Consider the following 16,167-nt stretch of genomic DNA (forward strand, 5'->3'; position numbering starts at 1 on the left):
CCCTCTGAGTCAATACATGTTAGAATCACCTTTGGCAGTGATTACAGCTGTGAGCTGTATTGTTCAACATTTGCCCATTATTCTTAAAATAATTCTTCAAACTCTGTCATATTGGTTGTTGATAATTGATAGACAATCATTTGCAGGTCTTGCCATAGATTTTCAAGCAGATTTAAGTCAACTCTGTAACTAGGCCACGCAGGAACATTCACTGTCTTCTTGGTAAAAACTCCAGTGTAGATTTGTCCTTGTGTTTTAAGTTATAGTCCTGCTGAAAGGTGAATTCATCTCCCAGTGTCTGGTGGAAAGCAGACTGAACCAGGTTTTCCTCTAGGATTTTGCCTGTGCTTAGCTTGATTCTGTTTCTTTTTTATCCTGAAAAACTCCACAGTCCTTAACGATTACAAGCATACCCATAACATGATGCATCCACCACTATACGTTAAAATATGGAAAGTGGTACTCAGTAATGTGTTCTATTGGATTTGCCTCAAACAAAAAACTTTGTATTCAGGAAAAAAATTGAATTGGTTTGCCAAATTTCTTTGCAGTATTACTAGAGTCATATTGTCTCAGAAATTGTAGATATCATCTGACCACATGTCCTTGGCTAGATGGGATGAAGAGTTAGGGGTTGGGCATTTGTGTGGGCCTCCATCTTCCCCCGGCCTGCCCCCTTTACCAGAGAATAAAAACAGCTGAGGTCCTCATTCAACTACATTTACAGTTCACTGACTCTGCATACACACACACTCATGCCAAACACACACTCACCACACACCTAGATACACACGCGAGTGATTTAGAGAGCTAGACAAGATGCTGTGCGTCAGCTCCTTCGTGGGCCAGATGGGGAAGATGCCTTGTAGCCTCAGCTCTGTGCTAGAGACAGTCCTCATGGTAAGACACACATTTCTGAAGAGTTTAGGTCCGAATTTCTGAATAATCTAATTTGGGTTGGGTTTACTTGAGTTGATTAGGTTTTCTAAAAATAATTTGGACATTATTGCCTTAACAATGTTATAATTTGACTTTCTACTCTGCATGAATGTTGTCTGAATTAACTCAAGTCTTCACACATATACTGCTCCATGTTGTTTGAGAGGAAGTTATGGGTGAGAAGCTTTGTCAGATGTTCGGTTTACTACTTTGTCCTCTTGGTGAAATACCTGGATGAAACTGTGTATCTTGGTGGTGAAATGTATTTCAGAGCAACCATAACACAGAGCATACTGCATGACGCAACTTTTATGTCTTTCAAATTATGACATTTCGTTATTGTTTTTCAACATTTCTGTTTCCGCGGCTGACATTTTAGATGAATACAAATAGAGAGAGAAAGGGCTGAAGTTAAACATTCAAATAGATCTTCATTATCCTTACCCTTACTGTCATTTTTCACACTTTGCTTTACTGTGCTTTAAATTCTGTACTCTATTTATGACGAGCGTATGTGGTGTCCTTGGACTTGAGAAATGCCACACCTGAAGTTCCGTTGGGGAAATAATGTTATTCTATTCTATTCTAAAGGTATTCTATGAATGAATATTGTGATGCTTACTTGTGGGGGCTTGCTGTGACCCTGTTTGTCCCTTCCTCCCCAGGTTGAGCAGATCCTGTCGGAGTTCAGGCTGAAGAAGGAGCAGTTGAAGGAAGTGATGAAGAGGATGATGAGGGAGATGGACCGGGGACTGCGTGTAGAGACGCACCAGGAGGCCAGTGTCAAAATGCTGCCCACCTACGTCTGTTCTACCCCTGAAGGATCAGGTAGAGGCATATACCTCATTTATATAATGCTTTCTTGTGAAATAACAATGTAAATGCATGATACCTAGGCAATTTGTACTAAATGGGTGATGGCACATGAAAGAACATGCCATTTCTTATTAGATTTATTTTACATTCAATTTGTAGTGCTTTTTTAAAGATAGAACAATATTCTTATTCCAGAAACCCCTGCTGTGTGTGTTTGATCCTATATGACACCATTCTGTGTGTGTCTGATCCTATATGACACCATTCTGTGTGTGTTTGATCCTATATGACACCATTCTGTGTGTTGCGATGTGTCAGAGGTGGGGGATTTCCTGGCCCTGGACCTGGGGGGGACTAACTTCCGTGTGATGTTAGTGAAGGTGGGGGAGGATGAGGAGAGGGGATGGAAGGTGGAGACCAAACACCAGATGTACTCCATCCCTGAGGACGCCATGACAGGCACGGCTGAGATGGTGAGAGTGCAGTGTACTTAGAAGTGTTCACCCAGAACTGCACTGTGTTGACTAGTGTAATCAGTGTCCCCCATAAATCATCATGACTCACCATCCTCTCTCTCCCTTCACCCTTTGCCCTCCTTCCCCTCTCTTTTCAGCTCTTTGACTACATTGCTGAGTGTATATCAGACTTCCTGAACAGACAACACATCAAGCACAAGAAGCTTCCTCTGGGTTTCACTTTCTCCTTTCCTGTACGACACGAGAACATAGACAAGGTTTGAGATGGACTAAGTACAAGATCTGCACAGGGCACAGACTTCAGATTAGAGATTTGATATGCAAGTGACTATCTGAGTATCTGAGTTAGTGTCTGAGCCCTGCTACCAACCCTAACCCTCTGTGTCCCTCCCAGGGCATCTTACTGAACTGGACCAAAGGGTTCAAGGCGTCTGGAGCAGAGGGTAACAACGTGGTGGGACTACTGAGAGATGCCATCAAGAGGAGAGGGGTAGGATTTTCACTTCAGGATTAGGATTCTATGTTTATGATACATAGAATAATGGATATGTTGTGATAGACATGCTATGATACATTTGTAAAACATGCGTATTAGATTCATGCAAATAGAGCCGTACTGAAATGTTCCTTTACTCTTCAGGACTTTGAGATGGACGTTGTTGCCATGGTGAACGATACAGTTGCCACCATGATATCTTGTTACTATGAGGACCGCAGCTGCGAAGTGGGAATGATTGTGGGTAAGGACGCAGATGCGCACACACACACACACACACACACACACACACACACACACACACACACACACACACACACACACACACACACACACACACACACACACACACACACACACACACACACACACACACATTGGTTGATCAGCCATTTATCTCCTGTTACCTCTACCATCTCTTTACCTCAAAATACCAACAAAGCCTACTATATTGGTATTTGTCTGTAATACGACACACAAATCAAATGTAATATGAGCATTGTCCTGTCCTCAGGTACTGGGTGTAACGCTTGCTACATGGAGGAGATGCGGACAGTGGAGCTGGTGGAGGGGGAAGAGGGGAGGATGTGTGTGAACACAGAGTGGGGGGCATTTGGAGCCAACGGAGAGCTCGAGGAGTTTAGACTGGAGTACGACAGGGTGGTGGACGAGACATCACTCAACCCTGGACAACAACTGTGAGTATTGGGCCTTACACTGTTTATCTCAGCACAATGACCTAATTGGACCTTCCTAAGTTTAGGGGGTGTTACAATCTCCACTGGTGATAAAACTACCTTTAATTGGCTTAAAGTGGCTAAAGTAATTGATTACTTTCTAGGAATTTGCTGAAATTTGAAAGTAGTACCTAGTTTCTCTTGTGCAGTATTGGTTGCATGTGTATCCAGACATGTATAAATATGTCCATTCTTAGAGCTCAAAGTATGTGAGAGTCTGAAGAGTTTCTGAAAGACCTGTACTTTCCTGTGACACAATGCACATGCAGCCTGAGGATGAGCACAGATGAAAACGTGCCTCTCTCTCTCTCTTACCTCTCGCTCTCACCTGTCTACAACACTCACCTGACACTAACCTGCAGCCTGTGTGTGGTCACTAGGTAACCCTCTTGTTTTCCAAGTCGAGGCTAGTGGCAGCCCAGTGACTACACATCAGGGTCAGATTAATGAGCTCCTGTCCAGCGCTAGCTAATGTCTGCCAGGCTAATGGCTGTTTACCGTCTACTCTGACAGCCCCTTCACACGGGCAACCGCTGAGCTGAGCCTCACTCACCTTAGCACTTTATCTCTCTCTCCGCCCCACAGCGACAGCTAGACCGAGAGATCGCTCTCCTGCTTTTCAATCTCTCACTTTCTTGTTTCTCCCTGGCCTAGCTGGGAAATGATGATGACAGGGATGTAGGCTCACGTGTTGTGTGACGCACAACTCTTTTTCTCTCTTCCTCTATCCACTTGCTCTGCCCCTCTGCTTCCCTCAACTCTCCCTTCTCCCCCCTTTCTCTCTACCTTCGTCGACATCGCTCTGTAGCTATGAAAAGCTCATCAGTGGGAAGTACATGGGAGAGCTGGTGCGGCTGGTATTGTTGAAGCTGGTGAACGAGGAGTTGCTGTTTAACGGAGAGGCCTCTGCCCTGCTGAAGACTCGCGGCAGCTTTGAGACGCGCTACGTCTCCCAGATAGAGAGGTGAGGGGTCACAACACAACAATGACATTAGAATTACAACTGTCAACACAATCACAATGCCAACAACACAGTTAAAACTCTTTGTGTCAGTGACTGTCTTCTGTCTGAGCCAGTCAAAGCTTCCCTCACTAAGTCTAAGTGTGTGTTCTCTCCCTGTGTGTTCCTCAGTGACTCTGGAGACAGGAAGCAGATCTACAACATCCTGTCTACGCTGGGCGTGTTGCCGTCGGAGCTGGACTGTGACATTGTGCGCCTAGCTTGTGAGAGCGTGTCCACGCGGGCAGCACACATGTGTGGGGCGGGGTTAGCCGGCGTCATCAACCGTATGAGAGAGCGCCGCAGCCAGGCGGTGTTGAAGATCACTGTGGGCATCGACGGCTCCGTCTACAAACTCCACCCCTGGTGAGGAGGGAGGAGGGAGTCACCAAGTATAACATACAAATAATGTTAGTCATATCTAGCGACAATGCCATGCTTTTTATTCTAACTCTGATGTTAATCTCCCTCCACAGTTTCCAGGACAGGTTCCACAAAGTTGTGCGGGAGCTGACGCCTCACTGTGACATCACCTTCATCCAATCAGAGGAAGGGAGTGGCCGGGGGGCGGCACTTATCTCAGCAGTAGCCTGTAAGATGGCAGCGTGCATGCTGACACCGTGAGAGTCGTAACAGCCTCCCACCTATAGGGGGCGATGCAGGTGAATCAGGCTGAACTCTGACCTCAAACAGTAAATTAAACCTCATCTAGGGTGTTCCAGCTCTGGTCTCCTCTTGAAGCTTTCACAGAGTAATCTGTAACTCCTCATTGGTGAGAGAAGCAATACGGGTGTGGATAACTCACTGTACATAAAAAGAACCCCACCACACAGCACACACAACATGGGAAACACAGAGACAGATTAAATCATCACTTTTCCCAGTGTACAGTATTATACAGATGTGTTTTTGAACCGATGAGCCTCTGAAAATTCCCTGCAGTCCCACAATGCATAAGTGGTGAGTCCCAGAAAGTAATGAACCCTTGTTTAAACATGTTCTCAAGCTTCCACTGATTGCAGGTATTTTAAGCTTGATTAATAATGTAATATAATGTTCACGTGAAAAGGATTGGCATTGATTTATAGCATCAGTATGTTTTTTAGTTTGATGCTGTCTGTTTAATCCAGAGATGTTACCGTATATAATTGAAAACTAAGGGATTATCCATTTCAAATGTACTGCAGTGTAGTCTTTCACTTACTGTTCGTGGGAAATTAAATATTTCTTTGATAGTGTATTTATAAAAGTTATGTATCTGTGATGAGCGTAAAGGTCTTAATTCCTATTATGTATATCTAAGAATGATAATGTGCTTTGTAATGTGACCATTTTTTATTGTTGAAAGTAAAGTTGCTGTAACATGAATATATTTTGTTGTGTGTCTATCATCATTTGAAATTGAAGGGGCCAAATAACTGAAGTGGCTTTACTGTACATGACCACATACTCTCCTGTCATAAAGAACTGTCAAGTTTCTGTTTTTGTTTAGTAAAGTGAGTAACGCACACAAAGTTTCCCAGGCAAACACCCAATGCAACTGAATAGGACTGTAAACTACAGCCATACTCAGTGGTGTAAAGTACTTAAGTAAAAATACTTGAAAGTTCTACTTAAGTCGTTTTTTTTAGGGTATCTGTACTTTACCTTACTATATATATTTTTGACTACTTTTACTTTTACTTCACTACATTCCTAATAAAAATGATGTACTTTTAACTCCATACATTTTCCCTGAAACCCAAAAGGACTCATTACATTTTGAAAGCTTAGCAGGACAAGAAAAAGTCAAATTCACAAACTTATCAAGAGAACATCCCTGGTCATCCCTGATACCTGATCTGGCGGACTCACCAAACACATGATTAATTTGTAAATGATGTCTGAGTGTTGGAACGTGCCCCTGACCAGTGGCGTATTTATGTATAGGTAACATGGGCAGCCGCCCAGGGCAACATCTTGCCGGGGGCGGCACGGGGCGCCTGCACAAAAAAAAATTGTAATGGTGACATTTGCGCAATCGGTTTTCTATCGCTCATTTGCACGTCACGTCGATGATACCATGTCACCGTGTGGGACTGTGGGTCAATTAACCTTGTCGGAGTGGGCGCCCTGATTCTAGTTTGTGAGCTAGACAGTCTACTGCCTGCGAAGGTCTCCCACTCAGAAGTATGAAATGGGGAGGGGGGCGGGGGTAGGTTGACCTCAGGTCTCCCCACTGGAAGCCCGAGGTAGTGGGAGCGGGGGAATCTATCAAAAAGCGCATCTCTAACTTTGTACAGTACTAATACAATTAGTAAAATCAGTCACAATACGAAATGCTACCAAATAAATCACAATTCATTCATAATATTGTGAATATATAGTTTTACAGACATATTGTTGCATTTTTTTCTGGTTTGTGCAAAATCGTTAAGAAAGATAGATAAACCCAGTCTGCACACCACCAAGGTGAATTGGTTTAGTCTTGACTCTTGGTTGACAGTGTTGGGGGATGGGTAATTACATTTACATTATTTACATTTACATTTACAATAGTAATGTACAGTGAGGGAAAAAAGTATTTGATCCCCTGCTGATTTTGTATGTTTTCCCACTGACAAAGAAATGATCAGTCTATAATTTTAATGGTAGGTTTATTTGAACAGTGAGAGACAGAATAACAAAAATAAATCCAGAAAAACGCATGTCAAAAATGTTATAAAATGATTTGCATTTTAATGAGGGAAATAGTTATTTGACCCCTCTGCAAAACATGACTTAGTACTTAGTGGCAAAACCCTTGTTGGCAATCACAGAGGTCAGACGTTTCTTGTAGTTGGCCACCAGCTTTGCACACATCTCAGGAGGGATTTTGTCCCACTCCTCTTTGCAGATCTTCTCCAAGTCATTAAGGTTTCGAGGCTGACGTTTGGCAACTCGAACCTTCACCTCCCTCCACAGATTTTCTATGGGATTAAGGTCTGGAGACTGGCTAGGCCACTCCAGGACCTGAATGTGCTTCTTCTTGAGCCACTCCTTTGTTGCCTTGGCCGTGTATTTTGGGTCATTGTCATGCTGGAATACCCATCCACGACCCATTTTCAATGCCCTGGCTGAGGGAAGGAGGTTCTCACCCAAGATTTGACGGTACATGGCCCCATCCATCGTCCCTTTGATGCGGTGAAGTTGTCCTGTCCCCTTAGCAGAAAAACACCCCCAAAGCATAATGTTTCCACCTCCATGTTTGACGGTGGGGATGGTGTTCTTGGGGTCATAGCCAGCATTCCTCCTCCTCCAAACACGGTGAGTTGAGCTGATGCCAAAGAGCTCCATTTTGGTCTCATCTGACCACAACACTTTCACCCAGTTGTCCTCTGAATCATTCAGATGTTCATTGGCAAACTTCAGACGGGCATGTATATGTGCTTTCTTGAGCAGTGGGACCTTGCGGGCGCTGCAGGATTTCAGTCCTTCACGGCGTAGTGTGTTACCAATTGTTTTCTTGGTGACTATGGTCCCAGCTGCCTTGAGATCATTGACAAGATCCTCCCGTGTAGTTCTGGGCTGATTCCTCACCGTTCTCATGATCATTGCAACTCCACGAGGTGAGATCTTGCATGGAGCCCCAGGCCGAGGGAGATTGACAGTTCTTTGTGTTTCTTCCATTTGCGAATAATCGCACCAACTGTTGTCACCTTCTCACCAAGCTGCTTGGCGATGGTCTTGTAGCCCATTCCAGCCTTGTGTAGGTCTACAATCTTGTCCCTGACATCCTTGGAGAGCTCTTTGGTCTTGGCCATGATGGAGAGTTTGGAATCTGATTGATTGATTGCTTCTGTGGACAGGTGTCTTTTATACAGGTAACAAGCTGAGATTAGGAGCACTCCCTTTAAGAGTGTGCTCCTAATCTCAGCTCGAAATCTTTCTGATTGAGAGGGGGTCAAATACTTATTTCCCTCATTAAAATGCAAATCAATTTATACAATTTTTGACATGCGTTTTTCTGGATTCTTTTGTTGTTATTCTGTCTCTCACTGTTCAAATAAACCTACCATTAAAATTATAGACTGATAATTTCTTTGTCAGTGGGCAAACGTACAAAATCAGCAGGGGATCAAATACTTTTTTCCCTCACTGTATTGATGCTCGTGTGCCAAATCAACACAAATTTGTTTCTATTTGGCTTTGTTACTTTTTTTTGTTATTTGATAATATAGTCATATTTTTGTACATATTTTTATATTTATAGACTTTTAAAAGTTATGAATATTTATTTGTGTTTTTCCAAATATCTGAATAAAAATGACAGTTAGCGCAGAACGGTGCTTTTTTGGGCGGAGGCGGGGTGGGGGTTCGCCGAGGGAGCCATACAAGGTAGACCCGCCACTCCCACTGGCAATCGGTAAATAAAAATAAAACAAGAAATGTATGCCGTCTGGTTTGCTTAATATAAGTAATTTGAAATGATTTATACTTTTACTTTTGATACTTAAGTATATTTGAAACCAAATACTTAAAAACTTTTACTGAAGTTGTATTTTACTGGGTGACTTTCACTTTTACTTGAGTCATTTTCTATTAAGGTATCTTTACTTTTACTCAAGTATGACAATTGGGTACTTTTTCCACCACTGGCCATACTCATGGGTAACATGGCATCTTCACTTCCACTCTTGCCATATCCCACTGGCTCCTCTCTCAAACCATTTTGTGCAAATCCACCTCCCCCTCTCTCTTTCTCCCTTCTCGTCTCTCATCCTATCACCTCTCCTCCCCCTGCTCCTTCTCCCTATCTCCTTTTTCCACCCCCAGTGGAATCCTGGTCCTTGGGTCCTTATCGTGTCCACATAGAGAGAGAGAGAGAGAGAGAAAGAGAGAGAGAGAGAGAGAGGGTGTAGATGGCCATGTATGGGACTGTGGTACACACTGCAGGCCTATTATAAGAGGGCAGAAGATAACATGAGCATACATAAACCCTACCCAGCATCACACCTAGTCCTGGGCACAGAGAGCCGCTATACCACACACAGACATGGTGAGTACTAGAACAATGACTCAATATTATACATCATTTGCCATCTGACTTTACTCATAAGCAAAATCTTTATGTAACGTTTATCTGGAATTTAGTTCATTGTTGTGATGAAATATTAGGGTCGTTCCACGAAACAAGTGCCCTTTGCGTCCCTTTGATATTTTAAGTAGAAATTGTGCACCGATATTGGATTTTAAAAGCCTGTTATATTAAATGAAGTGCCCTTAATTATACACCACATACAAACTTCAATAAATCAGATTTGATATAATATACAACAAATATTTTACATGTCCTTCTGTCAACCCTGTGTCAGTTCTAGGAATTGCATCATTGCATTAATGCAAAGCCCTACTTATTTTGTTGCTTTGACAAAGTCATTTCTGAGGATTGTTATTTATTTCATGTGATTAGTGATTCATTGATGTCTATCCCTCATTTTTAAGGTCAACTCTGTTAGGTGAACTTTACTCTTGTTTAAATATAGTGAAACTATTGTTTTTAAATATTGTTTTCAAAAGAAACATTGAATAGTCAAATCATAGAGCTGGTTGTGCTATTTGCAGCAAATGTTTTGTATTTTGTGATGGAAAATTGAGTGGGTGGAGCATAAGATGTCAACCCTGTTTGTTACCCATAGATAGGCTAGAAATGTTTTAACAATTACTTTGTTAAAACATGCATTCAAGCGTGCATTCAATTGCCACTCCCTGTTGCACACAACAAGCTTCCAACCCAATTGCACAACCCTGTTACCTTATTTGGCACTTAATAGGCACTTACCATAGTCCTTTAAAAAAAATATTATTATTATTTAACCTCTTGAAAAACATGTTTTTTATGAAGTTGAACATGTGCTCTTTATGACAGAATGTTAAAATTAGGTGAAATAATTGTAATGTTTTTTATTTTACAAAGTTACACTTCTCAAAAGGCACTGAATTGGTGGAACGACCCTAGAACGCTTTTAACTGCACAGAGTAAGCCTAGATTTAGGTTTCAAATTTTAACTAAAATGTACAACTTCGACAGAGTCAAAAACAAGTTTCTAAACTCAGCAAAAAAAGAAAGGTCCTCTCACTGTCAACTGCATTTATTTTCAGCAAACTTAACATGTGTAAATATTTGTATGAACATAAGACTCAACAACTGAGACATAAACTGAACAAGTTCCACAGTCATGTGACTAACAGAAATGGAATAATGTGACCCTGAACAAAGGGGGGGTCAAAATCAAAAGTAACAGTCAGTATCTGGTATGGCCACCAGGTGCATTAACTCCTGCAGTGCATCTCCTCCTCATGAACTGCATCAGTTTTGGCAGTTCTTGCTGTAAGATGTCACCCCACTCTTCCACCAGGGCACCTGCAAGTTCCCGGCCATTTCTGGGGGTATGGCCCTAGCCCTCCCCCTCCAATCCAACAGGTCCCAGACATGCTCAATGGGATTGAGATCCGGGCTCTTCGCTGGCCATGGCAGAACACTGACATTCCTGTCTTGCAGGAAATCACACACAGAACGAGCAGTATACCTGGTGGCATTGTCATGCTGGAGGGTCATGTCAGGATGAGCCTGCAGGAAGGGTACCACATGAGGGAGGAGGATGTCTTCCCTGTAACGCATAGCGTTGAGGTTGCCTGCAATGACAACAAGCTCAGTCCGAGGATGCTATGACACACCGCCCCAGACCATGATGGACCCTCCACCTCCAAATCGATCCCGCTCCAAAGTACAGGCCTCGGTGTAACGCTCATTCCTTCGACGATAAATGCAAATCCGACCATCACCCCTGGTGAGACAAAAACGCGACTCATCAGTGAAGAGCACTTTTTACCAGTTCTGTCTGGTCCAGCGACGGTGGGTTTGTGCCCATAGGAGACGTTGTTGCCGGTGATGTCTGGTGAGGACCTGCCTTATAACAGGCCTACAAGCCTTCAGCCTCTTTCAGCCTATTGTGGACAGTCTGATGGAGGGATTGTGCGTTCCTGGTGTAACTCGGGCAGTTGTTGTTGCCATGTACCGCAGGTGTGATGTTCGGATGTACCGATCCTGTGCAGGTATTGTTACACGTGATCTGCCACTGCTAGGACGTTCAGCTGTCCGTCCTGTCTCCTTGTAGCACTGTCTTAGGCATCTCACAGTACAGACATTGCAATTTATTGCCCTGGCCACATCTGCACTCCTCATGCCTCCTTGCAGCATGCCTAAGGCACATTCACGCAGTGTCTTAACGACCATTCCACAGGTGCATGTTCATTAATTGTTTATGATTCATTGAACAATCATGGGAAACAGTGTTTAAACCCTTTACAATGAAGATCTGTGAAGTAATTTGGATTTTTACAAATTATCTTTGAAAGACAGGGTCCTGAAAAAGGGACGCTTCTTTTTTTGCTGAGTTTAGTATGTGTCCTACTATTTTAATTAGAAATTAGAAATGACTAATTCCTTAGAAAGTCATTAGTACTTATTTAAATTGAAATCATACTAACTCTGGATGACCTTGGTCAAGTAAACCTGGATGTTTTACTGTAAAAATATTTGTTAAATCTATGTGAAATGTGACCTTACTACTCCTTTTTATTCTTTCACATAGAATACATGGTTTTCATTGTTACATGTTGACCTAGTTATTCTTTTTTGACTCCTCTGCTCTCATTCGTTTACGACTGGTGACAGTGAAATGACCATGTGTAACCTCCTGTCTATTCTTCTTGTTTCTCAGGCCAGTAAGAAGGCTGCTAATAAGAGACAGCGGGGAGCCCAGAAGAGCTGTTCCAATGTCTTCTCCATGTTCGAACAGTCTCAGATACAGGAGTTCAAGGAGGTACGTGGCTACAGTACACTTACACTGGCTGGTCCATAGACATTAGACATCAGAGGAAGCGGCTCATAATAGACATAAATACATTTTGGATATTCATTATTTATTTTATGAAGGAGGTAAAATTCTATTAACAACGGATGTACTGTGTTTATCTCCAGGCTTTCGGCTGTATTGACCAAGACAGAGATGGTGTGATCAAAAAACAGGATCTGAGAGAAACCTATGGACAGCTAGGTATTCTAATAGTCTCACTTTACAAATGTGTGTATGTGCATGCGTGTGTGTATGTTGATTTATGTTTTTGTGTACCAGGGAAGCTGAATGTTAAGGATGAGGAACTGGATGAGATGTTGAACGAGGGGAAGGGTCCCATCAACTTTACTGTGTTCCTTACTCTATTTGGAGAGAAACTCAACGGTAAGACCCCATCCCTCTGCTCCTCCACCCTTCTGCTGTATGTGTCTTCGGTTTTGTTCATGTTAACTGAACTATAACCCTCCCCCTTACAGGCACAGACCCTGAGGACACCATCCTCGCTGCCTTCAAGCTCTTTGACCCAAACGGCACAGGTTTCGTCAACAAGGATGAGTCAGTATCATTTGAACCTATACACAGATTGCCAAAATATGCAATGACACATAATGTGGGCAATGAATTATTAATTAGTTGTGTATTCTTTAAAGGTTTAAACGATTACTGATGAACCAGGCTGATAAATTCACAGCAGAGGAGGTTGGAATTCTTTTTCTCCTTTTAACCTACGTTTTTTCTTTCAAAGAATAAATTAACAAATCACACAGTTGATATTACTTGACAGCGAGATAAACCATTCTGTCAGCAGTCCTACATAGAAAGTGGGCCTTTGGTCAATTCACATTGTTTCCTAATCCCTCTCTGTCTTCTGATGAAATCCTCAGGTGGACCAGACGTTCTCTGTGGCTCCAATTGACGTGGCCGGCAACATCGACTACAAGTCACTGTGTTACATCATCACACACGGAGACGAGAAGGAGGAGTCCTAAAGACCCTCAGCAAAAAACCCTGACCCCCAACCCATAACCCCTGATAAGGCAGAACTGGAATCTCCTCTGTGGTTGTCTTTTGCCAATCCAGTAAAGAAATCAAATCAACAGCTGTCTGTAAAATGTTTATTTGTGGTTACATTTAGATACAGTACAGTTAGTATTTGTACTATCTCAGTTGAACAAAAGTGTTGTCATCTTTACAGTCATACAAACTCTTGTTTCTGACAGCTGTTGCCGATACTGGGACCAAAACACTCACAAACTACACTAAACCACTACAAAACATGTTCAAGTCAACCTAATTACCCCCTCCACATCCATCTCCCCCCTCAAACACTGCACGATTTCGATTAAAAGGCTCAATGCAGCCATTTTTATATCAATGTCAAATCATTTCTGGGACACAATTAGGTACCTTGCTGTGATTGTTTTCAATTAAAATGGTCAAACCCAAACAAAAATAGTTTCTTAGCAAGAGAAATTTCTCAAGCAATAATTTTGCTAGGACTGTCTGGGAGTGGTCTGAGTGGGGAGGGGAAAACTGAAAACTAGCTGTTTTTTTGCAGAGGTTTTGAACTTTCTTATTCATCTGTTAACTAATTTATCACCTGGTGATGTCACCAGGCAGGTCAAAACTCTATCCCACCAAATCAGCCAGAAATTTCAGGCTCTTACACTAAAAGGGAATTATCATCATTTTCACAGATTATTCCAACCTCAGCGTGGAAATACAGTATATCTAAAACACAGAAAAATCACATCAACTGCGCTGGGCCTTTAATACCCCAAATATGATCTGTAAGGTGCATTCAGGAGAAAAGGCACACTGCAATGAGGCTGTGTAGTTCCAGCCAGAGCTATGTATTTAGAATACAATTCTAAATATATGGCTCTGGTTCCAGTCATTTAGGCCTTGGTTGCCGTGGATACAACAACAAACCCGTTAACTCCACTGCCAAACAGCCACCACATCTATTGGTCAAACAGAGCTGGACAGACAAGGTTAACCCACATTTGTAAGCAAGGCTGGGGATACAAGCTACCCCTTCTAAGTCCCTACAGTTAGGTGTTTGTAAGATTTTTCGTTTTTTTGCTGTGTGAGATGTAGTTGTTGCAGAAGAAGCAGAGATGCCTATATCTTCTGGAGCTGAGGGTAGAGTAGATGTGGGGATAGATACAGCCATAGCATGGACACCAGTTGGGGTGAAGAAAGAGGCAAAACCGGTCAAGAACAGGGATTCCTATCTAAGAAGGTGGGTGGATTGATCGTTACTCTGTGGAATTAAAGTGACATCTTGGTTTAAAACAAATGTTGCATCCTCATGAAACACACCATAATGTACTCATGTTCATGTGTCCGCTACAGTGGCCAATTAACATTAAGAACAATAGTCAAAAAATGCAATGAATCCATGCATCACATAATTTTAGGCTATTTCAATAACTTTGCTGTTATCATCTGAAGGCATTTTATTTCTGGACAACAATAGTACCCTCTGTTACATTGGAACTATGCAGCAGGACGTAGGAATGCCAGGCACTAAACAGGCTCATTAATGTTTAAGCTGGTCAAGCTCTTTCCTCAGACAATGATAGAATTTCTCTTGCACAGTTTGTTTTCAATTACTTGTGCACCTTGGTTGGACTGCAAGGTAGCTACAGTACACTTACTCTGAAATACAATACATTTAGTGAGTCTGATCTGATGTTAACAGGTATCTGGAAAGCCAGGCAGGGAAGAAAGAGCACAATAGCACCATTTTGGGGGTACGTGTCATCATTGTTAAAAACAGGCCAAATATACAATTACATGAACTGATGCAATAAATCAACACGTTAGAAGTTGTTCTGTGTTTTCACGTAGTTAAATAACATTTGCTTCATCTAAAAACAGGATACCAGTCAACACCTTGCTGGTCCAGATGGAGAGAACATGGACACTTTCTCACCCAGTAAGTTAGTAAGGAAGAGGGAATTTCTTGCACCTTGTATGCTAGTGTTAACCTACAGTTTACCGAAATATGAATTACATAATTGGTTCAACTCTTCCAGGTGTGAGCAGAAATCCTAACACGCAAAAGAAGAATGGAGGCAGTGATGAAGGCAAAGCCTCAGGAAAACAAACCAACGAAAACAGCTCGAAAAAATCCCAAACATGTACCCTTCTTTAGAGACACAGCACTATGAATGGGCTGCACACTTGTGGCTTTGATGCCCAACACCATAATGTTTTACTTAGTGTCATATAATCCCATTGTATTGAGTCTTTATGATCACCCCAAGTTCTCTTCCTTGCCTGTTACTGTGATGAATCAATAGAAACAACATAGGGAGAGGGAGAATATATGTTTTGGGGGAATGACTAACTGCAATCTATGCCTTTCACTTTGCCTACTGAACAATTGCCTTTTGTTATTATTGTACTGTTTGGCTCCCTTTCATAACCTATGTATGAATAGTGTCACAGTACAGTATGCAAAACATTTCAAAGCGTCAACTGACAAGTGTTTTTCTGATTCTGACTACCTTGTTCTGGTAGCTTAGCTTGTTAATGAACACACCACTAAAAGAGAGAACAGCTGTGGGCTAATGTTTATTTCCAAACGATTAGCAGTAATGATTGATCGACAGGATTGATCAACTGGCTCTGAACGTACAGCATCTCATACAATCATAAACGACAGGGGAAAAAAACATGAAGACAAACAAAATAACCACAGATAGTCATCGCATACGCATAACACTGACATTTAGAACTTTGGGATCAAAAAGTCTCTACAGTTACAATTGCACTATTCACAAAGTCATCCATTGATTCTAATGTCTTAACACAG

The 16,167-nt window shown here is 42.1% G+C and overlaps 2 protein-coding genes and 1 long non-coding RNA gene across 4 annotated transcripts; all 3 read left to right on the top strand.

Moving 5' to 3' along the window:
- The first annotated feature begins 711 nt into the window (after window positions 1-711).
- LOC106585167 (hexokinase-4-like) lies at window positions 712-5,832 on the top strand. 2 transcript variants are annotated; one of them, XM_014171075.2, is made up of 10 exons: window positions 712-900; window positions 1,605-1,767; window positions 2,074-2,228; window positions 2,369-2,488; window positions 2,626-2,721; window positions 2,872-2,971; window positions 3,242-3,425; window positions 4,273-4,428; window positions 4,597-4,830; window positions 4,941-5,832. In XM_014171075.2, exons 1-10 carry the CDS (start codon window positions 820-822, stop codon window positions 5,086-5,088), a joined length of 1,437 nt encoding a protein of 478 aa, XP_014026550.1. In that variant the 5' UTR covers window positions 712-819; the 3' UTR covers window positions 5,089-5,832. The 2 variants fall into 2 exon arrangements, with proteins under 2 accessions (XP_014026550.1, XP_014026554.1); XM_014171079.2 differs by having other exon boundaries at window positions 724-900; window positions 2,131-2,228.
- Window positions 5,833-9,377: 3,545 nt separating this feature from the next.
- Window positions 9,378-13,438, top strand: LOC106585166 (myosin, light chain 7, regulatory). The gene is made up of 7 exons (XM_014171074.1): window positions 9,378-9,481; window positions 12,207-12,308; window positions 12,467-12,542; window positions 12,621-12,725; window positions 12,818-12,896; window positions 12,992-13,040; window positions 13,226-13,438. Exons 1-7 carry the CDS (start codon window positions 9,479-9,481, stop codon window positions 13,328-13,330), a joined length of 519 nt encoding a protein of 172 aa, XP_014026549.1. The 5' UTR covers window positions 9,378-9,478; the 3' UTR covers window positions 13,331-13,438.
- Window positions 13,439-14,293: 855 nt separating this feature from the next.
- LOC123730369 (uncharacterized) lies at window positions 14,294-15,913 on the top strand. Its single transcript, XR_006761730.1, has 4 exons — window positions 14,294-14,586; window positions 15,049-15,100; window positions 15,228-15,285; window positions 15,386-15,913. It is a non-coding gene; the product is annotated as an uncharacterized lncRNA (long non-coding RNA).
- Window positions 15,914-16,167: the final 254 nt, after the last annotated feature.

This window comes from Salmo salar, chromosome ssa24 (genome assembly GCF_905237065.1).
Source record: "Salmo salar chromosome ssa24, Ssal_v3.1, whole genome shotgun sequence".
Lineage (NCBI taxonomy): Eukaryota > Metazoa > Chordata > Actinopteri > Salmoniformes > Salmonidae > Salmo > Salmo salar.